The sequence below is a fragment of the Malaclemys terrapin genome, chromosome 2 (assembly GCF_027887155.1).
Source record: "Malaclemys terrapin pileata isolate rMalTer1 chromosome 2, rMalTer1.hap1, whole genome shotgun sequence".
Taxonomy (NCBI): Eukaryota; Metazoa; Chordata; order Testudines; family Emydidae; genus Malaclemys; species Malaclemys terrapin.
Genome location: NC_071506.1, coordinates 164,619,561 through 164,645,634, shown reverse-complemented (window position 1 = coordinate 164,645,634; position 26,074 = coordinate 164,619,561). Strand labels below are relative to the sequence as shown.

Sequence of the window (26,074 nt, the reverse complement as noted above, 5' to 3'; positions counted from 1 at the left end):
CAAAGGGGAAAGAGTGGAAGCCAGCTGAAAACCCAGCAGAGGCCCAAGCTTCAGGCAGGAAATTCAGCCTGAGAGTGTTCCATGGTTAGAAAGGCAAGACATAAGATTGATTAAACAAGAGGTGGAGAGTTCCCAGTGGAGCAGCTGACTGAAGCTTTCATTTATGTTTTCCTTTTTCTGTTACAATAAATGAGACCATCGGAAGAGGTTTCTCCTTAATACTAGAAAGGCCTGCTTGGTCTTATACCCAGATGGGGAGAAACTGAGGCAGAGTCTCACCTGCGACACCATGCTTGACTGCAAAGGGGAGTGCTTCCACCTCTGTACTACTTCATACATTCATGGTCAGTGTTCATCAGCCGTTACACTTTCCATGTAGTGTGGCAATATTTAAGCATTTGTTGTTGATTCAAGGCAATCTGTTCTGAGATCAACACCCAGAATTGGATCGTTCATAATTGTCTACCCTAAATATCATTCTGGTCTGGACTACCAGAATATGCAGCTCTTTTATATTTGTGCCACATACATTTTGGTTACTATTTTCTGAAATAGTGCAGTTGAAAAGTTTTATATCTAACATGTCTCACCTCACTGAGATGTATTTATATGTCACAAAATGTTACAGCCTCCTCTCATATTTTAGATAAATAATTTCCAACCTGTTCTCTTCTCTGACACAGCTGCCTAAAGGTTTTAGATGGTCATTTCCCATTTAAAAGCTCCTAGGTACTTTTGAAAATCTCAGACACAGTGTTAAAAGTTGTTAAAAGAAAACTATCAATTTCACTTGTGATAGAAATCTTCAGTTTCAAAGATGATGGTGCTTAATTAATTTTCATATGTTTCTGAGTTTGTTTATACTGAGTGGGGCTCTTTATAACTTTAAAATTTGATTGTGCTAGTGTGAGGAAAATGGGTACACTCTATCTTTACAGACCATGAAACATACAAAAGCATTATTGAACTGTATCTTTTTTTTAACTTACCAAGATTTTTTTTTATGGTGCCAATAATCTACAAAGTGCTCCTGAATGCTAATGTTTGCACTGGATCTTGTACTTTTACAAATACGTGTATATATATACGGTATCAACTCTCTCTTAGTGGCTCCAGTTCTAAAGAGGTTACAATGTGTCAGTTATTTCATCTAAAGGCTGGAATAATAACTCCAGAACACAGATTTCACATAAGATGTCAAAGTGTATAGTGAATACTCTTCTGCAAAACTGAAATATTAAAATATCAAAATGCTCCCTGATGAAGTTAGAGAGACAAGGTGGGTGAGTTAGTATCTTTTATTGGACCAACTTCTGTTGGTGAGAGAGACAAGCTTGTCCCTCTCACCAACAGAAGTTGGTCCAATAAAAGACATTACCTCACACCCACCTTGTCTCTCTAACATCCTAGGACTGACATAGCTGCAACTACACTGCATACAACCCTGATAAAGTTGGTGTATACAAAAAAGTTCCTATTGAATTAATTGCTAATGACAAAGTGTTTTGCAAATGAAAATACTGTTTCATAATCCGTACCAGTTCTGTTAGCATTGAGTGGGCAGTCACTCCAAGGCAATGGCTCCTGGAAAGAGTTGAAGAAATACCACATCACCCAGGCAATGATAGTGTTATAGTATAAACCCACCAGGAAGGATACAAGCATTGCTGCTATACCTGAAGAAAAAGGAAAAAGATTATAATATGCAGCTTTTAGTTGTTTTTAAAGGAATGTTAAAATATATCAACAAAAATATAAGACGTTATAAAGCTAAGCCACCAGACTGATCTCAGTCAACTATATGAATGCTGTGAAAATTTGTATCTTAACAATGTAAATTAATAGTTTTTTTTAATGGATATAGATGAGCACAACAATTCTTGTATTCTAGACACAAAGTAACACATATTATACAAACAACCTCTCCATATAAACAACATGAGGGTTACAGAGGCAACTGTAAATTTGGCATTCCCTAACTTTTGAATGCTTGACTTTATAACCTTAACATTCTTTTAACATAAACTTTAGGGTTTTCTAAATGTAATTTTCTAACAAGCAAACAAAAACCAAATTCCATTATTTTTTTTTAATCATATTGATCCCACATGGGTAATCAGCAGGTTTGGGACATTTAGATGGACAGTACAGTCTTCTACCACTCAACCTAATGGAGAACTTTTAGCAGAAGTAGGCTGTTATCCTCTATGTGGCCAGCTAGTAGGGAAGAGGTGAGATACTCATTTAGGTTTATAGGTATTTGCTAGACAGCAGAAGAATGTTGAGACTTGGGTATCCTGGGTTTAATTACATGTTCTGGAGGAGCATGTGCTCCAGTGGTTATAAATCTTCTGTCCCTATCCCTAAGTTTCTTCCTACCTCCCTCTGCTGTTATACCATTCCCAACCTAGTCTATTTGCTTATGTCCCTATCATCCCCTCTTTGAGTCCAAGAACATACTTCTCCTCCTTCATGGTGCCTGGCATCAGCAGGGAGAGCACTGAGATCAAAGGAAGAGTGAACATAAGAACGGTCATACTGGGTCAGACCAAAGGTCCATCAAGCCCAGTATCCTGTCCTCTGACAGTGGCCAATGGCAGATGCCCCAAAGGGAATAAACAGACAGGTTATCATCAAGTGATCCAAGCCCTGTCACCCAATCCCAGCTTCTGGCAAACAGAGGCTAGGGATACCATTCCTGCCCATCCTGGCTAATAGGTCCATCAATGGCTATCTTCCATGAATCTATCTAGCTCCCTTTTGAACCCAGTTATAGTATTGGCCTTCACAACACCCTCTGGCAAGGAGTTCCAGAGGTTGACAGTGCGTTGTGTGGAAAAAATACTTTCTTGTGTTTGTTTTAAATCTGCTACCTATTAATTTCATTTGGTGGCCCCTTGTTCTTGTATTATAAGAAGGAGTAAAAAACTTCCTTATTTACTTTCTCTATACCACTCATGATTTTATAGACCTCCCTTAGTCGCCTCTTTTCCAAGCTGAAAAGTCCCAGTCTTATTAATCTCTCCTCATACGGAAGCCGTTCTATACCCCTAATCATTTTTGTTGCCCTTTTCTGAACCTTTTCCAATTCCAATATATCTTTTTTGAGATGGGGCAACTGCATACAGCATTCAAGGTGTGGGCGTACCATGGATTTATATAGAGGCAATATGATATTTTCTGTCTTATTATCTATCCCTTTCTTGATGATTCCCAACATTCTGTTCACTTTTTTGACTGCTGCTGCACATTGAGTGGATGATTTCGGAGAACTATCCACAATGACTCCAAGATCTCTTTCTTGAGTGGTAACAGCTAATTTAGACCCCCATCATTGTATATGTATAGTTAGAATTATGTTTTCCAATGTGCATTACTTTGCATTTATCAACATTAAATTTCATCTGCCATTTTGTTGCCAAGTCACCCAGTTTTGTGAGATCCTTCTGTAGCTCTTCGCAGTCTGCCTGGGATCTTGAGTAGTTTTGTATAATCTGCAAATTTTGCCACCTCCCTGTTTACCCCTTTTCCAGATGGTTTATGAGTGTGTTAAATGTGAGTCTCCCTGATCTCAGTTCTGGTTGTTGATGCCACATTGGCTCTGGGCAGCGGAGAGGAGCATTTCCAGGTAAAATCACGGGGATAGTAGGGCTTCTTAAAATCATTTCATTTTGATTTCTGAGATCAAAATTACATCTTTTTCCCCTACACTCATTCTGTGAGAGAGCTGACCATTTTAGCTGAAACTTTCAAAAAAAAATTCAGTCTGAGGCAGACACCTGGCATGAAAGCTACCAACTCTGCATGTAACAACAAACACTAAAAAATGGCAGCATTGTATGTTGCATTTTCACCAATCACTTGTTTAACCCTCTTTATCACCCAAAGATAATTGAGTAGATTGTGATTCAGACTTATATACCCATTCAGGGGAGTAACCCCCAGCTCACACTCACACTTGGGCCATCTGGACCTTGGGTATAGGTGAGTAGTAGTAGCAAAATTATTTCCTTGTTTATTCTCTGCCCTAGAGTAGGTGAGCAGTGGCTGGGTGGGAAATGGACAGAGTGGTTGGAGTTTGGGTTCTGACCCCCCACCTTGCTGGTAAGAGTAGATGAGCCAATGCAGATGTGGTTAGATGTTAATAGATGTTTGGCTGCGTGTATGTGTTCCCTCTGTGTGCTGCCCCAACCCTGCACAGACAGCTAGCACAGCAGACCTCGAGCGAACCACCCAATGACTACAAAATATGGTAAGGGACAAAGGCAGCCAGCCAGGTTTATTGTCAACGAAGCATGGTACTAGTATCGTTCAGACTCTACTGGACCACTAATAAATTTATGCCTGTAACAATGGACCAGTTCAGTGAATGTCAGGACTTTCCATTCTTCCTTAGGCCGGACAAAGATACTCCCTGTGAAATACATGTTTATACCCTGATACAAACAAGTTATGTACTGCCTCTGACATAGTTAGTTATTGCTCCATGATGTGGCTAGTTATCACCATCACCTTCTACATGTTGGTTCGATCAAAACATCTCTATTACGTATTGTCATCCTGACTTTATCTTTTAGGAGGGTTCAGTGTGTCCCTGTTATCCTTGGGAATGTGTATTTCTGCAATATTAGCCCTGTTCTTGCCAGATTCTGTGAGCAGGTCCTGCCTCATACCAGGCCTCTAATACAAGGGTTTATGTCTCAGACTCTCTTCCTACTACAGCAGAATGGGGTAGAAATTTAATGATGGTATGCAGGCTAGCAATAATTTTTCTACACCCCCCTGGGAGCAAGAAGGAAGCAGGAGAGAAAAATTCCAAGGTATGTCTCTGAGTCACAATACTTCCTGAAGGCGGTTTATGCACCACCACTGGTTTAGATCTAAAGATTTTGCCTGAAGACAAAAATCTAGCACTAAATGTTGAAAACAAAGGGCCAGATTCTGATAATCTTATTCATATTGACTAATACCTTACTCTACAAGTGGGCTCACTGACTTCAAACTAAAGTAAGAGAACCATTTGGCATTAAGGAAATTATACAAATTTTTAAAATAAAATCATAACTTTTAATAGGATTTGAACTCAGTACTTTGTATATAAAACAAATATTTTAAGTAACTAAACTGAACTGATTTTTGTTAATATGCATTAGAATGTCAAGATCCTGTGTTTAACGCATCCTGGGCATATGCAGCTTTAGAATACATTCTTCCATTGGTGAGCATGCAACTCCCATTAGCAGAGATGTATCTCTGCAATAGTTTAGAAGGAAAATTTTGTACTCCACTTAGCTGTACTGACAGCAGGAAAAAATGAGTTTTTACAAAAATTAAAGATATGATATTGTAGTGACATTAGCTGTGTCCCATGCTGATAGCCCTGAGAACTAAAAGCCTCTTCCTGGAGAACAGGTACAGCATGGATAACAGCAGTAGTACAAGCTTCCTCACCAATGTGCCTTATCAATATTTTTGACAGTTTCTGGGCTGAACAAATAATTCTAACTCCATGAATTCAATCTTTGGCTTCTGGTGAGACTACCAGCATGGGTGCAGAATAGTCCAACTATGAGAGTGTTTTTTGTAGGTCCACTAGTATCCACATTGACACCACAGAATTACTAGGTCATCAGATAGCTGCCAGATAGTAATTAGTGACTCTGGATCACTACTGACCTGGGCTAGATTCAAACCAGTTACCTACAGATAAAAGGCTTCTCTGTATTTATTACCCAACCTTGAAGCTGGGAATATCATTACAAAGTTATTCATTATGTAAAAAGTCACCATCTATAAAGTGTGAAGATTTACCTGTGGATTGTATCTCACTGTAAACACTACTAGTGAGAAATTAGCATACTAATGCATTCATAAAAAGTAACATATGTCACTAAATCTTCAGATTGTTGTAGAAGGTTTGCATTTGCAGTCATTTTGTTCATGGCAGGTTTTGAGCAAGATTATTTAGCCACAGCCCTGAGCAATGGGTGGTGCATAAGCTACACCATCCAAGGAGTCACTGTGCGTAACAGATACCTTTCTGGGACGTAGAAATTTGCTGACAGTATAGACTAACAGCAAATTATGATAGCCCTTCACTGGCTCAGATGAGAAGCAGGAGGGCAAAACTCTTGTACACCCAGACCCAACTGCCCGGTAGCCATGCACAGAGATCTTACCATCCCTGTGCATGGTCCAAGTCACAATGTAGCCTTTTATTTAAAGAAGTCGGGAACTCTCTGAAGACATCCAGAATATTTCTCAATGAGAATTAGGCCCTATATTTTTAATGCTCTTTGACTGCACTGTTTAGAGGATATCTCTTGCAGGAAGTTTACCAAGATATATCTGTTGAAAGCAGATTGCTTTCCTTTTCATTAGTTCCAATGAACAAGAAAATGTTGAAATCGTAGACCCAGCACCTAAAATGACTTCTTGTTTTAAATTTGTGACCAGCTAGGGAGTTTGTCCTGCTAGGGTGTTAGCTTGGCTTTCAGTGAAAGTTTTCTGGGTCATTAGGGCAAGTGTGGGATGGCTATAGGATTGAGATGACTGCGACTGACATTTGTGTTGTTGTGACTGCTGGAGGATGTTGACATTCTCACTGATTATGAAATGGGAAATGTAGAGAATAATAAAAATATGCACTTCTAGGAAGATTTGGAAAACATTAATTGCAGCTCTTTACCACCTCTGCAGTTCTGCCTGTTTACCACCAATAGGGACTGCTATTGGGGGGCTTTGACTTTAAACAGGGAGTCTCCTCAGCCACTTTGCCCCTGCAACTGGACCTGAAGCTGGCACCACTACTTACAATCATACTCATGGAAACTCTGCCTTTAACCAGGGTCAGCTGGGCCTCAGCACCTGGTCTGAGATCATACCTTCACACTTCTGAGTTCGTTTGCTCAATATTGTCATGTTTGTGTGTTAATGGGATGAGTGTAAAGGGGTGCTGATAGTGGATTAATGGTGTTGAGAGATTTAGACAGGGAGAAGGAGTAAGTTATGGTTAAAGTGGTTTCTCTTTTTGTGGTGAGAGGCCAGTAAAGGAAAAATCATTTAAAGAATCCCCTGGTGAGTGTGTGCCTATGGGCTAGTCTCTGTGGCAGGCAGACTGATTATAGATAACAGTAGGATTAGAAATGTGAGCAGTTTGTGGGTGAGAGTCTGACAGTTGATAGATGGTGGATTGAAAGGGTTTGTACCATTGTGTGACCACCCCTTGGGGTTACAGGACAGTCTTGAATTCTTCTCTCTGCCACTTCCAGGACAGTGGAACTGATAAGGATGCAGAGACTATGGGAGTTGGTGGAACTTTGATTTCCTTTTTCATCTAGCCACAGTAGAAGGGTGGCTAATGAGAGAAGGAAGACATAATTGGTACAGAAAAGTGGGGAATCTTGTTTTGAGAGGAACAGAACACTAGAGTTTGGGAGGCCCTGAGGTGTGAGACACCTAGTTGGTGTGAATCAGTGGATGAGTGTTTTAGAAAGAGTTTGATTATGGCTTTGCAGACAGCTTTAGGGATCACTTTTTGGGAACTCAGCTGCATCCTTTCAATGGTCACTATTAAGTTGCCAAGAGTTATTAAGTTGCTATTAGTGTTGCCATATGCAGGGAATATGGAGTCCCAAGGAGGTGAGAAAAAGAGAAGAAGGTGTTATGGCTGTGAGGGCTTGGGCTCTTTGATCCCTGAGGTGACTGACAAGGCTATAAAAATAAGACATTTGCAAGAAGGAGGGGTAAACCAGGAATGAGATGTTTAATCTTAGCAGTGGGTGAAACCAACAGAACTATTTATCAGGTAATTGAGTTTTCATGAGACAAGGATCATAATTATTAACACAGAGACTTGAGGGAACAAGGGCCTCATCACCTTTACTAGAGTTTTAGCCATTAATATTTATTGAGGTACTGGAAGCGGTGAGAGAACTTTGTGCCACCACCTGTGCTTTGGACTTTTGCCCTTCCGAGATGTTGAAGGTCAGGGGGAAGTACTGGGTCATTTTCTGGGGGAGACTAAAGACAGTAGCCTGCCTATTGCTTTGAAGGAGGTCAGCACTTGTTCATGACAATCAGTCCACTTCTTCCATTTCTCAGTAAGATTCTGCATAAGGCTATAGTAAGATCGCTCCTCATAGTATCTGGGTGTACTGGATCTCCTTACTCCTTGTCAATCAGGGTATAGACCAGGTTTTGACACAGACTATATGGGTCATGCTGGTCAGTGAGCATTTCCTGGTGATGGATGATGGATGAAGCTCAGATGACCATGCTGGTATTATTAGATCTCTTCAGTGCCTTCAATACCATTGATCACAAGGTATTGTTCACTTGTCTACAAACCTTTTCAAAAGTGAACAGGACTGCCCTTCAGGGGGTTCATTCTTTTCTCAGACATCTCACTGGGTAGTTGTGGGCAACTGCTCTTCCTGAAGAGCTCTCAAATATGGGGTGCCACAAGAAGCCCCTCTGCCTCCCCTCCTGTTCAATGTGTATACAAGGCTGCATGGAGGGGTAATACGGAGGCATAAGGTGCAGTGATTTCATTATGCTGACCACATCCAATTGTATGTCTCTATTTCATCCAACACACAAGAAGCCATTCAGTGTCTCAGACAGTATTTAGCTGAGATTGGGGTATGGATGAGATCGAGCTGTCTGAAACTCAACATAGATAAGACTGAGGTGAGGAGGGGATTTGGGAGAAGCAGTTAGAAGAGATGGGAGAGGTAATATCAGACCCTCTGATAGAGAGCGTGTGTCCACCTTTAGTTATCATGGGTCACAGCTGAAAGGTAATTTTGGACACCCCCCACCCCAGCTGCTGTTAGGGGATTACATTACAGGAATAACCAAGTCAGCTTTTTACCATTAACACCTGGCCAGAAGGTTGCCACTTTTTCTTTCAGATGCAGACTGTGCCACTATCTATTCGTTGGTCACCTCAAGATTAGACCACTGCAATGAGCTCCACATGGGCTACACCTTAAAACTATTTGGAGACTGAAGCTAGTGTAGAATGCAGCAGTTCACTAATTGAGCATCTCATTGGGAACACACCACCACAGTGCTCCAGGATCTGCACTGGCTGCCTATTGGTTTCTGATGGAGTCTAAGTTGTTGGCCATGACCTATAAAGCCCTAAATGGGCTGAGACCACCTGCCTCACCATGCCAAACTACCACAGTTGAGGTCTGTGACAGTGCCCCCCATAAGGGTTTATGGAAATATGCTTATATATGTGTGTGTGTATATATATGTTTATATATAACATAACTAGAATGTGTTGTATGCTACATATGCCTTGTAACATATCTCTGTAAAGGTTATGATCTACTGAATCTATTAATCCTATTTGTAGGCAAATATCATTTTTATATTCAAAGTTATGAATATTGGCTACATACTTGTTTGATTCTAAGTAGGCTGCAGTGAAGCCGTTGGTCAGCTTCCTGAGAAAAGACTATTCTCAGTAAGTGCCTAATCAAGAAACACTTAAGCCAACAATGAACTTGCAGACATCAATCTACATCTGGGCTTTCCCAGGAATGTGGCTTGGCTGGTAAGGAACTCAGTCATGCATGGACATGTGACTTGCCCAGGTGACTCCAAAACTCCATTTTGTAGCTGGACTTTGCATAGGAGAGAGGAAGGGGTCTCCACCTATAAGAGAAAGTCTGTTTAAGCCCATGGGAGACGCCTCAGTTTGGTTTTTGAGCTGGCTAAAGAGAGAGCCTCTCCGCCCCCAAAGATACCTGAAAGAAACTTGAACAAAGGACAGTTAATGAAAAGGGTCTGAGTGATTGCTGGACCCAGACTAAAAGGAGATTAGTCTGTAATAAGCAGCATTCTGGAACTGGTGAGGATTTTATCTGTATTCAGTTGGATTAGACATAGACTGGCATATTTTATTTTATTTTACTTGGTAATTCACTTTGTTCTGTCTGTCACTATTTGGAACCACTTAAATCCTACTTTCTGTATTTAATAAAATCACCTTTTTATTAATTAATTATCTCAGAGTACGTATTAATACCTGGGGGGGGGGGGGGCAAACAGCTGTGCATATCTCTCTATCAGTGTTATAGAGGGCGAACAATTTATGAGTTTATGGATTTATTTGGGTTTTAGACCCCACTGGGAGTTGGGCATCTGAGTGTTAAAGTCAAGAACACTTCTGTAAGCTGCTTTCAGGTAAACCTGCAGCTTTGGGGCAAGTAATTCAGACCCTGGGTCTGTGTTGGAGCAGACGGGTGTGTGTGGCTCAGCAAGACAGGGTGCTGGGGTCCCAAGCTGGCAGGGAAAGCAGGGGTAGAAGTAGTCTTGGCACCTCAGGTGGCAGCTCCCAAGAGGGTTTCTGTGATCCAACCCGTCACAAGGTCAATAGGGATTTTTTTTCCCTTTGTAATTAAAGAGAGGAGGCTGCCAGCAGGACATTATTTGTGAGTGGCTTTGGGACACTAGAATTTACCCCTCCCCCTTTTTTCTTGGTCCAACATAACCCAAATTTGGTGGGGGGGGGTTTTCCTGGGCACAAAGCAAAAGCCATTTATTTCCTAGGGTTTTGAAGAAGGTTAAGCAGTCGTTTCCAGAGACAATGGAGGGAACTTTTTTATAGCTTATAATTGGCTGGGTGAGCTGAATTAATTTGTTCCTTTTTTAATTGAAATGGGAGGTTGTTTGTTTTTTAATGCTCCTGGCTGTATTATATTGTTGTGTAAAAAGATTATCAGGGAATCTAGAGCTCTTGTGCAGGCACTTTTTAATTTGGACTTCAGTCTCCCTGGCTGTTAATCTAGTGCTTTTCACAAGTAATAAGAGAGAAAAAAAATGTGTATACTTATTAATTAGGGCTGTCAAGCGATTAAACAAATTAATCAATTATACAATAATAGAATACCATTTATTTAAATATTTTTGGATGTTTTCTATATTTTCAAATATTTATTTCAATTACAACACAGAATACAAAGTATACAGTGCTCACTTTATTTTTGATTACAAGTATTTGCACTGTTAAAAAACAAAAGAAATAGTATTTTTCAATTCACCTAATAAAAGTGCAATCTCTTTATCATGAAAGTTGAACTTACAAATGTAGAATTAGGTAAAAAAACTGCATTCAAAAATAATACAATGCAAAATTTTAGAGCCTGCAAGTCCACTCAGTCCCACTTCAGCCAATCGCTCAGACAAACAAGTTTGGTTACAATTTGCAGGAGATAATGTTGCCCACTTCTTGTTTATATTGTCACCTGGAAGTGAGAACAGGTGTTCACAGGGCACTGTTGTAGCCGGCATTGCAAAGTATTTACCTGACAGATATGCTAAACATTCATATGCCGCTTAATGCTTCAACCACCATTCCAGAGGACACGCATATATACTTTGTATTCTGTGTTGTAATTGAAATCAATGTATTTGAAAATGTAGAAAACATACACAAATATTTAATACATTTCAATTGATATTCTATTGTTTAACAGTGCGATTAATCATGATTAATTTTTTTTATTGTGATTAATTTGAGTTAATCGTGTGAGTTAACTGTGACTAATTGACAGCCCTATTATTAATGTATACAATGTTATATACAAATCACTACTTATGACTGACAGATATGGAGATTGAACTCCTCCATCTATACCAGGGGTTCTCAAATGGGGGTTGGCACCCCTTAGGGGTCGTGAGGTTATTACATGGGGGGTTACAAGCTGTCAGCGTCCACCCCAAACCCCGCTTTGCCTCCAGTATTTATAATGGTGTTAAATATATAAAAAAGTATTTTTAATTTATAAAGGGGGGTCATACTCAGAGGCTTGCTATTTGAAAGGGGTCACCAGTACAAAAGTTTAAGAACCACTGATCTATACTCAAAATAACTACAATACAGGTTGTTGGCACACTTAAAGTTAATTCCAATTCTAGAGAGCAATTGTTCTAGCCATATTCCTCATTTTCAGAGATATTCCCTGTCACCTGTAATCTCTCTAAAATCAGGGTGCAGTTTTTAAGTGTGCCCACTGTTCCTGTGCACTGTGAATGGGACATCAAATTGTTATCAGATAGTAATAGCTTTTGATCACCTGGGCTGCATTCAGGTGGACAATGTGGAAGTTAGTCTCTGAACTCATAATTCATCCCCTGAGACATTCATTCTGCTCCAAAGTAAAACAATAAAGCCTAAATGGCAAAATTAATAATGTGGGCTTTTGTGCATTCTGTCTGGTTTAGTTGTAAGCTTCCTGAGACTTACCTACTCCCTTCAGGGTAGGATGGATAGAACTCCAGACTCCCACACTACCTTTTCTCAGTCTTTGACCAATGGCAAACTCAAGATGAAGCAGTGGGATACCTTCCAGGACAAGCAAAATGAGAAAAGGGATCATAAAGGCTCCTGAAATAAAAATAAAAATATTTCATACATGTGAAATATGAAGAAGCAGGAATTTCAGTTTTACACAGGAATGATGAAGCTATATGGAAATTATACAGAAGGAAAACATGATGTAAAAGTCTTTGTTCAGAGAAAAATGTTCTCTACAGTGTTTTGGACTAATCTTATTTTTGATAACTGATACCATGAGATCAACCAATTTGGCCCGGCTGTCAGTCCTGTCCAACATCACCCCTTTTGACATCAGGCAATAAGTCACTTTGTTGAATCTGCTCCTTAATGTGCAAAACATGCCACATTTACCCCATTTAAAGATGTGCTTAATCCACTGTTTTAGCTCCAGGAATCCCTGTAAGACATTTCTTCTAAAAAATCTGTCCGAGGATTGGTCCTGCTTTGAGCAGGGGGTTGGACTAGATGACCTCCTGAGATCCCTTCTAACCCTGATATTCTATTCTATGAAGCTTTCAAGCCACAGAGAGCTCTTCTTCAGGTCTGGGAAAGGTACTCCCAGCATCAGCAAAATGCACTAAAGAAGAGCACTCTGTGGCTTGGAAGCTTGTCTCTCTCATCAACAGAAGTTAGTCCAATAAAATATATTACCTCAACTACCTTGTCTATCCTGGAACCGAAACAGGTACAACTACACTGCATGATTTAAGCATAATCCCTATCCTGATATTTATTATATAGATTCTGGTTTGGAAATAAGAGACACATGGTAGATAAAAATGTGTAAATACAAACTGATATGTGCTCAGAGCTATGGGTGAAACTCTGACCATTACTCAAAGAACACTGATATGTGAACTCCATTATAAATCCCTGACTATGAAAGGGCAGATTACAGTATAAATTCTTGTGCCCATGTGTCACCTACATTCTTTCATTTTAGACAATTTTTTCTTCAAAAGTGAAGAATTTCACTGTAGCACCTTCTCTGTCTGGAAAGAAATGTTAGAGACAACAAGAAGGGGTTTTACAAATATGTCAGACAAAAAAGAAAGATCAGGGATGGTGTGGGGGAAGTAAGCTGACAATAGAAGGTAAGAAGGCGGAGTTGTTCAAGGCCTACTTTGCTTCAGTCTTCATACAGAAAATAACATGTGACTGGACAACTAGTAAAATTATCATAGACAATAAAGGGGAAGGAATGCAGATCAGGATAAGTAAAGAACATGTCAGAGATCTTCTGGCTAATCTGAATGAATTCAAATCAGCAGGGCCTGAGGCTATTCACCCCCAGGGTGCTGAAGGAATTAGCTGAAGAAATCTCTGACAATATTTGTATACTCGTGGAGGACAGGTGAGGTCCTGGAAGACTGGGGAAGGGCTAATGTAGTGCCCATCTTTAAAAGGGGGGAAAGGAGGAATTAGGGAACTATAGAACAATCAGCTTGTCCTTGATACCCAGGAAACTACTCGAGCAATGTATGAAAGTAACATTCAGTTTGCAAATACCTGGAACATGAAGGGGTGATCACTAGCAGCCAGCATGGATTTACCAAGAAAAAATCATGACAAACCAGCTTGATTTCCTTCTTTGACAAGGTAACTGGTTTGGTGGATAGGGGGAATGTGGACATAATATACTTGAACTTTAGCAAGGCTTTTGACAGTCTCCACATGAAATTCTCATAAGTAAGCTGGAGAAATGTGGGCTCAGTAGAATAATAGAATCATAGACTTTAAGGTCAGATGGGACCATTATGATCGTTATGGCACAATGCAGGCCACATAATCTCACCCATCCACTCCTGTAACAAACCCCTAACCTATATCTGAGCTATTGAAGTCCTCAAATCATGGTTTAAAGACTTCAGGGTGCAGAGAATCCTCCAGCAAGTGACCCGTTCCCCACACTGCAGAGGAAGGTGAAAAAACCCCAGGGTCTCTGCCAATCTGTCCTGGAGGAAAATTCCTTCCTGACCCCAAATATGGCACTCAGCTAAACCCTGAGCACGTGGGCAAAACTCACCAGCCAGACACAGGAAAGAATTCTCTGTAGTAACTCAGATCCCACCCCATCTAACATTCCATCACAGGCCATTGGGCATATTTACCACTAATAGTCAAAGAGCCTAATTTTGGCAATTAATTGATATCCCATTATACCATCCCCTCCATAAACTTATGAAGCTTAGTCTTGAAGCCAGATATGTCTTTTGTCCCCACTGCTCCCCTTGGAAGGCTGTTCCAGGACTTCACTCCTCTGATGGTTAGAAACCTTCATCTAATTTCAAGTCTAAACTTCCTGATGGCCAGTTTATATCCATTTGTTCTTGGTACTGAGCTTAAATAATTCCTCTCCCTCCCTGGTATAAATATATCAGAGCGATAAATACAGAGCTATCATCTCTCTCCTCAGCCTTCTTTTGGTTAGGCTAAACAAGCCAAACTCTTTGAGTCTCCTTTCATAAGACAGGTTTTCCATTCCTCGGATCATCCTAGTAGCCCTTCTCTGTACCTGTTCCAGTTTAAATTCATCCTTCTTAAACATGGGAGACCAGAACTGCACATAATATTCCACAGGAGGTCTCACCAGTGCCTTGTATAACGATACTAACACCTTCTTATCTCTACTAGAAATACCTCACCTGATGCATCCCAAGACCGCATTATATACCAGCTCAGAATTGCCTGCTGATTGGCAATCCTGAGCTGTAGCTTCCCCCCCTTCTATCCCCCTGTTAAGTACACCTTACGTCCAAACAAGTCCAGTTTTTTGGCATCCTTGGACTTAGGCACTGGGGCTTGTTGCCCCTGGCTCTCCTCATTTACTGCTACAACCACCAATGAACAAGGCTGCAGGTGCATAAGAGGTATTCATACCCCTTTCATGGAACAAAGTATTTCCTCTCAACTCCCTTGGCAGTGGGAGGGATGGAGGCCGGGGTCTGCCAGATGGTCTTGGCATTGGCCTATATGGTTTTGATTAAGGGCAGAGCCACCCTCGAAGGACCTTCTGGGGCCAAAATGTCAACCACCAGGTCCTCTGACTCCACCACCTCCTTGGCCTGCAGACCCATGTTGCGCGCCACCCTGCAAAGGAGGTCCTGGTGGGCATGGCTGTCTATGGGGGGGCGGTCCAGAGATAGAAGTGCCCGCAACAGCATCAGCTGGGGAGGAGGATGAGGAGGCTAAATGGGAAACAGGGTCCTCCTGTCCCTCCTGCTCATCAGGAACCTCTCATCCTGTCTCACTGGCTGGACCAGGTAGATAAGGGTCCTGCTCAGGAACCGGAGTTGGAGTTGGTTCCATGGGGGGGCAAGGGCACAGCGCCTCCTTGGCATCCCTAGGGGTGGGGCAACTGGCGGAGGCCTCCAGCACCCACAATTCAGAGGTGGCCGATCGGTAGCCTTTAGACTGAGCGCCCTGCTCCTGGTGGTATGCCAACAGGGTCCAAAATGGCCACTGTGTTGGTCCCTGCCACTGCGCAGGCCATGGCCCTGCCCCCACCTCAGAGCGTCCATGGCTTGACTCCATGGTCAGCCCCACTCTGAGTATCTAGATCCCGCCTCCGAGTCCGAAGACCGGGATCGGGACAGCGAAGGCCAGGGTGGTGCTGAATGGAGCTGATCCAGAGAGCGGTGCTGTGCTGGGGAGCGATGTCTTGATGCTGGAGAGTGGTGCCATGAGGCTGGAGCGGTACCATGATCTGGAGCTGCGTGGGGTCACTGAGCAGCATCGGGGCCAGTGCCAGGACCAAGACCTGCTGCGCGATGGAGATCAACGCGTGGATCAGCATTGCGAGGGGAAGCACTGGCATGACCTGGAGCAGCGCTGCGAGTCTGAGCGGCGCCGCAATTCTATCAGCAATGCCACAATTCTATCAGTGGTGCCGAGGGATGGAGCATTGCTGGTTTGCCTCGAGATGGTGCCATACGATGTGGTATTGGAGGCTTGGCACAAACAATGGGTGACCTCAGCGCTGTCATGGCGATGAGGTCACTTGCAGTCTCAAAGGTATCTGGGGTGGATGGCAGCTCTATCTCCTCGATGACCTGGGCTGGGGAGTTTCTGCCAGAGTCCATCCACAGAGCCGCTTCCACCACTGTTGCCAGGGAGCTATGCACTGATGAATTCAGTGCCAGGTCTTCCCACGCTGGCAGAGGCTGAGGTCTAAGTGCCACCTCCGTAAGAAGCTACTTGAGGCAAAAGTCTCACTCCTTTTTGGTTCTGGGGCGAACCCCCTTACAAATCCTGCACCGATCAGCTTGGTGAGCCTCCCCCAGACACTTTAGACAAGCATTGTGGGGGGTCATCCGTTGGCATAGGCTTGCTGCAGGACTTGCAGGGCTTGAACCCCTGGGACTTGGGCATGAAAGGCCTCCCAAGAAAAAGCAGTCTGGACAGAGGGTAAACCCCCCAGCCCAACTGCTAACTACTAATACTAACTAACACTTAAACTAACTAATATGTATAGAGAGCAACAAACAAACGAAGATAGGGAAACATGGTAGAACTTGCTGAGCAGGATGCCAACGACCATCACTGGTGGTAAGAAGGAACTGAGGAGGCGCCAGGTCAGGAGGGTCATATATTGAGCACCATGAAGGCGTCACTCCAGGGGGCTCCACAGCTGACCCAACGGGTGCTGCTAGGGAAAAAACTTTCCGATGATTGTATAAGTGGTGCGCACACACCTAATTGGAATCGATATGAGCAATCACTAGAAGAAGAACCAAAATTATGTGAGCTAATTGGGTGCAATGAGAATGACTTGTGTTTTGTCATGATAAATCTTTTGTAGAATCTCTGGTAGCAGTGGGATGGGAGTAAAGGTGTTCCTCAGGTGGTCTGTCCAGAATAGAATCATAGATTATCAGGGTTGGAAGGGACCTCAGGAGGTCATCTAGCCCAACTCCCTGCTCCAAGCAGGCCCTAATCCCCAACTAAATCCATGGAGTCCCAACCTAGTGCTGCTCTGTTGCAGTATAGATTGAACTTCTTGTTCGTCTGTCTGAAGAGCAGGGCCCAGGAAGGCATTCCTCACTGAATAAAGTCTATCTGCCACTTGTGGTATGTGGAGAAGTGCCTGCTGAGATTGTCTGCAGAGAGTTTTGCACACTTGGGAAGTACATTGCTGGGAGTGTGATGTAGTTCTGTGTTTACCAGTTTCATAAATTGACCACATCTATTCAGAGAATTGCTCCTTCTTGTTTGTTTATATAGAACATAGTGATCATGTTCTCGAGTGTTATCTGGATATGTTAGGATTGTATAAGTGGGAGGAATGCCTTGCAGGCCAGTCAGACTGCCTTTAATTCCAGGAAACTGATGTGCATCCTGGCCTCCCAAGGAGAATACACGCCATGTTCCATGTGATTGCCCCGTGGGCTCCTCAGCCTATGAGAGATACATCTGTGATTATGGTCACATTGGGTGTGAGTGTAGTGAAAGGGATTCCAGCTCTTAGGACATACATAGGGACCAACACTCTAAGAGGAAACCCACATATTGTATCCCAATTTTATAGATATTACATTATTTACATTAGAAAGATAATAGGATTACAAATGGAATTCTCTTGTGTAATAGTTCTTAAATGCAAAATTGTAAATCTTCCAAACTAAATGTATAGACACTGGTTTAAAAAAATGGAGTATAAAGTTTGTCGTATCAGTCTTTGAGAATAAATAACTCTAAATATATTTAGCTATATGAATATTAATGTAATTATATTTTAAAAGCAACATAGTAATTGGCCATTTCCAGTCCTGGCAATAATTGCTTTTTTTTTTGTTGAACTAGGATTCAGTCTTGAAGTCCAAATTCAGGCAAAACCCTATTCCTGTTTCTCTCCTTTCCTCTCTCTGCAACTGTTCTGGGAAATTTTGTAGTTGGGAGTATGGGGACTATGCTGCGCATAGCTTCTGTGTGGGAGGTAAAATGGGAATAATTTAAATCCTCTCCCTTTTATAGATGTGCACAGGAGCCAAATAACCTGGTTATTTATTTATTTATATAAGTGTGTGCATATATATATCCATGATAAGTAAATTGGATTTGCACTTTGAAATCTTTACAACATAAAGTCCTTAATGAGGAACTGGACTTTAATCCCTGTTTTAGTGTTATAATTCAATACTGTAACATTGGTTTTGATGACATCTGGATTATTATTCCTTTTCATTTAAGTTGATTTAGAAATCTAACTTAATTGAATAATTTGATTTCTAATGTAAAATAGAAAACATTGTATTGCCTTCACTTAATTTCCAATAAACATCATATGCAAAATTTAGTCTAAAATGTTTTTATACACAGTATCTTCTTAGGGTGTTTGCTTGAACTGTGGTTGAGCTCCAGTGGTTCCAGCAGAGGAACTGCAGTGTATTGACTGTTGACATGGTATCATCTCTGACAAAACCACAGTCAATCTGATAACACAACAATCAACAAGTTCTGTACCACAGAGTAGCAAGGTTTGCTGTAGATTTATGGTAATTGTGTATTTAGGACATTTTACTAGGGTTGTCAGCTTAAACATTACATCCTGTTTTTCACAGTGCTCTGTCATGGATGAAATACAAATGTTTAACACAGTCAATTAAATGGCATATTTCCCAATAAAGATTAACCTTAAACAAGGTCTAATGTCAGAAATATCTACCAAATGAAAGTAAATATCATTCTAATTATGCTAGCTGAACTGCCACTGTAAATTTCCTAACCATTACATTGTGCTCATATTGACATTGTGTATATTTGGTAATCACGTTAGAATTTTTAATAGTTTTTTAAAAGGATACAACATGTTAAACAATATCATTCCACTGTGCCACAGTAAATATTCCCCTTTCAAAAAAGAAACTACAAACAAGGCCAATGAAAAAGAAAAAGTTACCACTAATTTCTGTTTTAGCTTTGGCCCTTAAAAAGGGTCAGACATGGCATTGTGTGTAGGAAAGAGAAACCCTCAAACAAGTCTAAATTTAAGTTTTATCCTAGTCAAATATCTGGAAGATAAAAGTTCTCTGTCAGCTTCAAATATTGATTCTTATTTCAAGTTAATATAATGAATTTAGATTTTAAGAGTCCCTGTTTCATCACAGTCCAAAAATCATACTCTACTCCAGTCCCTTTATATTGCTCAGGTAGCACAAAACAAACAGAGTCTGTCAAAACTCCTAGCTAGGCATAGCCCTTGCCAGAATGAAGCAGGTACAGCTGCCATCTACACTTCCCTCCCCATATTCTCTAATGCAGGTGATATGTTAAGGATGAAGAGGGGTGAGCAGAGGCAGCATCTAGAGAGCAGTATGTTCTGGCAATACTCAGCTGCTATATGGTCCCATAGGAACTACAGATAGCAGGTGCATATTAGAACAGCCTAGGTTCTGCTCTGTCTCAGACAGAGAACCATAATTGGTCCTAGCAGAGCTGGATGCCGCAAAAACGTGATCCCACATTTTTTGATCCATGTATAACAGAGCTGAATGGAATAAACATAATTTATTGATAGGATTTTTAAAAGTGCTCAGCATTGGCCTAGCTCTGGTCACATTGAAATCAATGGTAAATCTTGACTTATGAAAATCCCACTTTATATGTATAATTATATATAAAAAAGTTAAGACATTAAAGTTGCAAAGTCAAGCACTCAAAAGTTAGGAAATGTTAAACAAATAATTAAGATTACCCATGTAACCTTGATTCTGCCTCTTTGTGTATATGAATTATGATACAATTTTTAATAATGTGATTTTTCATGAGATTCCTGTCTCATTCAGTGCATTGAGTGGACTGCATGGTTAGCTATACAATTTTTTTTAACCTCACTGTTCAATGTGTGACCCTTATTTCTCACACCCCAACCAACCCTGCACTGAATACAGAATTATTCATTTTTCTCATGTCTTTATGGTACCTTACTGCTTTACAAACATAAAAACAAAAGAATTGTCATACTGGAACAGACCAATATTCCATCTAGCCCTGTATCCTGTCTTCTGACTTTGGCCAATGTTAGATACATCAGAGGGAATAAACAGAACAGGGCAATTTTGAGTGATCCATCCCCTGTCATCCGGTCCCTGCTTCTGTCAGTTACAGGTTTAGGGACGCTCTAAATGGGTTTATGTTCCTGACCCTCTTAGCTAAGAGCCATTGATGGACCTATCCTCCATTAACCTATCTAATTCTTTTTTGAACCCAGTTATACTTTTGGCCTGGCAATGAGTTCCACAAATTGACTGTGTGTTGGGTGAAATAGTACTTTCTTTTGTTTTAAACCTGCTGCCTTTTATCAGGTGACCCCTAGTGTTAGGTGAGGGGGTAAATAACACTTCTTTATTCACTTTCTCCACACCATGTGTCATTTATAGACCTCTATCTATCACCCCTTAGCTTTATCTTTTCTAAGATGAACAGTCTCAGTTTTCTTAATCTTGCCTTGTATGGAAGTTGTTCCATACCCGTAATAATTTTTGTTGCCCTTCTTTGTACTTTTTCAAATTCTAAAATATCTTTTTTGAGATGAGGTGACCAGCACTGCACACAGTATTCAAGGTGAGGGTGTGCATGGATTTATACAGTGGCATTATGATATTTTCTGTCTTATTATCTATTATCTAACATTCTGTTCACTTTTTTGACTGCTGCTCCACATTGAGTGGATGTTTTCAGAGAACTATGCACATTGACTCCTTTCTTGAGTGGTAACAGCTAGCTAACAGACAAACTCACCCCAAGGATCACATACTCTCCTCCTTCACCAGGAGAACTGCTTTGCATAACTCCTGTTTGCCACTCCTGTTTGCTAGCTCCTCTGGTCACTTAGGAACTTTCTAAATCCATGTTTTCCCTGAGTTAGCCTCTCTTCCTTGTCAAGGGATCCTAAAGTGGTTAAGGATTAAGAGAGAGCTTACTAACAAGGCTGTAATCTGCTCTCAGCCTTGCCTAGCAGGTTGCTTGGCTCAGCACACAGCCCCCAAAACAGACCACACTATAATCTTCAATCAAACAAGCACATAGTAAGCAAACTAACGAACAGGCAAACTCAGACAAGGATCACATAGTCTCTCCTCCTTCACCTGGAGAACTCCCTCACAAAACTACTCTGTTTGCTGGTCCTGTTAATGAATTTATCTTCACAACACCCCATTGGGGCAGAACGTTGGTATTATCTCCATTTTACAGATAAGAAAAAGAGGCACAGAGATTAAGATCAAAATTGCCATGTGCCCACAAATTTTGGATGCCCAAATTGAGATGCCTCGAGCAGATTTTAACAGCATTTATGTAGCTTGATTTCAGTTAGAGTTAGGCACATTGGGATTTTCAAAAGTGCCTATCTTTATCTTCAGATGCCTAAATACCTTTAAAAAATCTGGACCCTAAAAAATCTGCAGATTTTTCAGCATACTTAGCATTTTTATGATATTTTATATGTTCAAAGCACAGTTCCAGTTGACTTAGTTGCAATTGAGAATGCTCAGCCACTCTGCAAATCAGGTGCCAGGCGCCTCATGTCATACACTCAGAAAGTGAGTCAATGGCCATCTGTGAAAATCTTGTTTCATGTGACTTGACCAGTATCACATTGGAACCCAGTGGCAGAGGCAGGGCTAGAATCTAGTTCTTCAAGGCAGCAGTCAAATGCCTTAACCATGACACCATCCTTTCTCTTCCTGCAATCTCCAGCCTCATTTACTACACACCTTCCAACATCTGCAATAACCGCCTTGTTCACTACACAACCCTGATTCATTCCGAGAACACAGTCTATCCTGTGCACTGAAGGAGTTAGGAGTCCTGTGGGGAAAAATATGTGATCATGTAACTGAAGATGATATGCACCCCTCTGCTGACTTAAAGCAGCAAAGTATTTCCTAATTCTTGACCTTGTAACCTTAACTTCTTTTAATGCATTTTCTTTTTAATTTAATTTCCTATGATTTTTGAAAAGCCTACTGAAAAAATATATTCCATCACACTGAACCATATTGTCCTCATAGGTTATAAAGAGATTAGGCACCTTTAGAGCTACAGATTTCTATTACTTGAGCTAATGGAGCAACTGATTGCAATAATAAGCTGTTATCTTTTATGTGGATCAGCCACTAGAGGGAGAGGAAAGACCCATTTTACCAGTGGGTGTCACAGCTATTTGCTGACAGCAGAGAAATATTGAAGCTTGGGAATTCTAGATTTGATTCTAGGTTATGGAGAGGAGTCTGCTCCAATGGACACAGATCCTTCTTTCCCTATTCCTCATTCCCCTTCTGTCCCTGTCTCCTAGCATGTACTTGACACTGCCTGTGTCCCTACCTCTCCACCCTCATAGCTCATCTGCAGGGGTGGCTCTATGTATTTTGCCGCCCCGAGCATGACAGTCAGGCGGCTTTTGGCGGCACGCCTGTGGGCGGTCTGCTGGTAATGCGGATTCGGCGGCATGCCTGCGGGAGGTCCGCTGGTCCCATGCCTTCGGCGTACCTGCTGCCGAATTGCCCCCGAAACCACGGGACCGGTGGACCTCCCGCAGGCATGCCGCTGAAGGCAGCCTGACTGCCACCCTCACGGTGACCGGTAGGCCGCCCCAGGCACGCGCTTGGTGCACTGGTGCCTGGAGCCGCCCCTGCTCATCTGGCCCCATTTCTCCCTTGAAGCCTGTTTCTGCTTCTCTCTTCCCCTCTTGAGTCAGGTGCTTCCCTCTTCTCTTTCTTGTCTGGACACCAGTGGAGGAAGCATTGAGACCACAGGAGAGACAATCTCCATTCTCTAAGTTCTGGTGCCAGGAGGAGCAATTGCAGGCAAATTCCTGCACAGCCTCTTCAGTCTTGGGCTGCAACATGCTCAATTGCTCTGTGGGAATGGCTTATGCTCAATCTGATGACAGGTAGGAGCTATGTGGGGATGGAGAATGCTCAGTAGGGCTGGAATCTTTGGAGAATAATGTTTCCAGCCTCTAACAAACTTCTTTTGAGCCTGTCAGCAGTGAGATTTTTTTTAAAAAACTCATAACTCAGTCAAATTTAGGTGGATTTTCCCAGGGACAGCATTGCTGAATTCCTGATTTTAAACATACATGCACATAAAAATGGCATTCAGGGATGTATTAATAGTAACTTAACAGGAAAGACAAGGGATGTAACTGTCCCACTCTATTCAGCACTGGTGAAGCCTCAACTGGAGTACTAAGAAAGATGTGGACAAATTGGAGAGACTCCAGAGGAGAGCAACAAAAATTATAAAACATTTAGAAAACCTCCCTATGAAGAGAAGTTGAAAAAATTGGGCATGTTTAATCTAGGGCAGTAGTTCTCAACCAGAGGCCCAGGGCCCCCTGGAGGGCCATGAGCAGGTTTCAGGGGATCCTCCAAGCAGGGCCAGTGTTAGACTCACTGGAGCCCAAGGCAGAAAGCCAAAGCCCCACTGTGCAGAGCTGAAGCCTGGGGCCCTGAGCCCTGCCACTCGGGGCTGAAGTTGAAGCCTGAGCAACTTAGCTTTGCAGGGCCCACTGTGGAGTGGGGCCCCAGGCAATTGGCCTGCTTGTTACCCCCTAATTCCGGACCTGGCTTTTATATGCAGAAAACCAGTTGTGGTGGTCCATGGAATTTTCATAGCATATTAGGAGGGCCTCAGAAAGAAAAAGGTTGAGGACCCCTGGTCTAGGACATTGGTTTTCAAACTGTGGGCAGGACCCCGGGAAGGGAGTGCAATGACATCAGAGGGTTAGTGAGCAGCATGGAGTAAGTTGCATCCTGTGGCCCTGCCTGGTGATGCTGTTAGGAAGCTGCTGCTTTTGCCTGACTGGAAATTTTGCCCTGGCTTGTGTGTCTGGTGCGGGGGTGCTTAAATTCAGATTAGGCAGGCAGCATGCACACTGCACAGGTATCACATTTGGTGGGAGGGATAGGGGTCGCTGTAGCTGTAGCCTCAGGCTATCAGAAAGCAGCAGTATAGAGGAAGTGGAGCGTCCCATCCAGCTGCAAGTGGTTTTGCTCCACTTAGCAGCAGGTGGAGGCAGCTGAGCAGCTGGTACCTGTTCCAAAGGGGTGTGCACAGGGAGGCAGTCCGTGAATGAGAGATGCCCCTATCTCCCCACCTTTCACAGGCATCCAGAATCAACCCTGTACCTTCCTCAGGCACCCACTACTCCCTGCATCCTCCCAGGCACCCACAAACCACTATCCCCTGTCTCCTGCTCTCCCAGGTATTGCCATTTTAGCTGGCTGGGCTATGTCTCTTCAGTTTCCCATATTGGTGGGACAGGAGGGGTGCACGTGGAATATAAATCTCCTCCAGGGGTGGGGAGGCACACAGCAAAAAAAAGTTTCGGAATCTCTGGTTTAGAGGGGAGCCATGTTAAATCTTCAAATATGTACAAAGTTGTTATAAAGAGGCTGGTCATCAGTTGCTCACCAAATGTATAGAACAAAGGTAATTTGCTTAGTTTGCAGCAAAGATTATTTAGATTATATTAAGAAAATCTTTCCATCTGTAAGGACAGTTAAGCACTAGAACAGATTACCTGGAGAGGTTGTGGAATCCCCATCACTGGAGGTTTTTAAGAACAGGTTAGACAAACTCCTCTCAGGGATGGTCTAATATTTCTGCCTTCACAGACTAGATGGACTAGATGACCTCTTGAGGTCCATTCCAGTATCATATTTCTATGATTCTAGGCTTGCAGGATCAGGGTTGAAATAAGATCTCAGACATGTCTCTTTCTGCATGGAAGAGCATTGCAAGTATGAAACTGCTTAGTAGAAAAAAAATCTCTTTCTCAGACAAAAGCATAAAAGGATCTAATAGTTGAAAATTGAAGGCTGACAAATTCTAGTTGAATATGGGGTGCAAATTTTAACAGGGTAATTTGTTTACCAAGGTACGTGCTGGATTCTCAATCATATGGACTCTAAATCAAAATTCGATGTTTTTCTACAAGATATAGGCTCTAGAAATTATGGCCTCTTTGCATGAATTACTTGGTAAAATTTTATGACCTAGTTTTTGCTGTGACTGCTCTTTCAATTTCTTAATTAAAGAGTGATCATCATAGTTTCTAGTAACCAAATACATGTCTTAAAACTAGCATAAAATATAATCAAAAATAGGATCTGCTCTTACTATCCAACTGTTTGGCTGATTATATTTAGATTTTTTTTAAATCTTTTTATCTGCTCTCCAACTTCTGCTATATAAACATTAGGCTTCTATAAAACATTAGATTTTGTGCAAGAATCTGAAAACAAAAAAAATCAGAACTCATTCTGCTCTCCGCTGGCCTGTTGTTCCACAGCCCAAGATTCTGTATCCAACATGCCTTGCCTCTGGATCCTGAACTTTCCACCGTTGGCACAGATAGTTTCTGTGCTCAGTTCTTGGCTTCTGATCCAGCTGCTTTGTGCTGTTTAGACACCACAGAGCAACTAGAAATCTGTTTTAAAGGGACAGAGAGACAAATTGGATGAGGTAATATCTTTTACTTAACAAGTTACTGTTGGTGAGAGAAACAAGCTTTCAAGCGACACACAGCTCTTCTTCAGGGGCAGCTCAGAAATTCCTTTGACAGAGCGGAATATTCAGCTGGCATAAAACTAGCACAGATTGTTCTATGCCATGCACTCTCCCAACCCATAGTGGGTGAGGAGGGTCAGGTCCAAACAGAGGGTGAGGCAGAGCACATAATTCTCCTCCCGATCCTCAACAGCACAGGATTCC

The 26,074-nt window shown here is 41.9% G+C and overlaps 1 protein-coding gene across 1 annotated transcript in view; it reads right to left on the bottom strand.

Moving 5' to 3' along the window:
• Positions 1–26,074, bottom strand: part of SLC6A19 (solute carrier family 6 member 19) — a 64,708-nt gene that overhangs the window by 34,923 nt on the left and 3,711 nt on the right. The window contains exons 2-3 of the mRNA XM_054019518.1: positions 12,263–12,403; positions 1,539–1,676 (exon numbers count right to left, since the gene is read on the bottom strand). Coding sequence (XP_053875493.1) covers positions 1,539–1,676; positions 12,263–12,403 — 279 coding nt within the window. The remainder of the gene's footprint in view (positions 1–1,538; positions 1,677–12,262; positions 12,404–26,074) is intronic.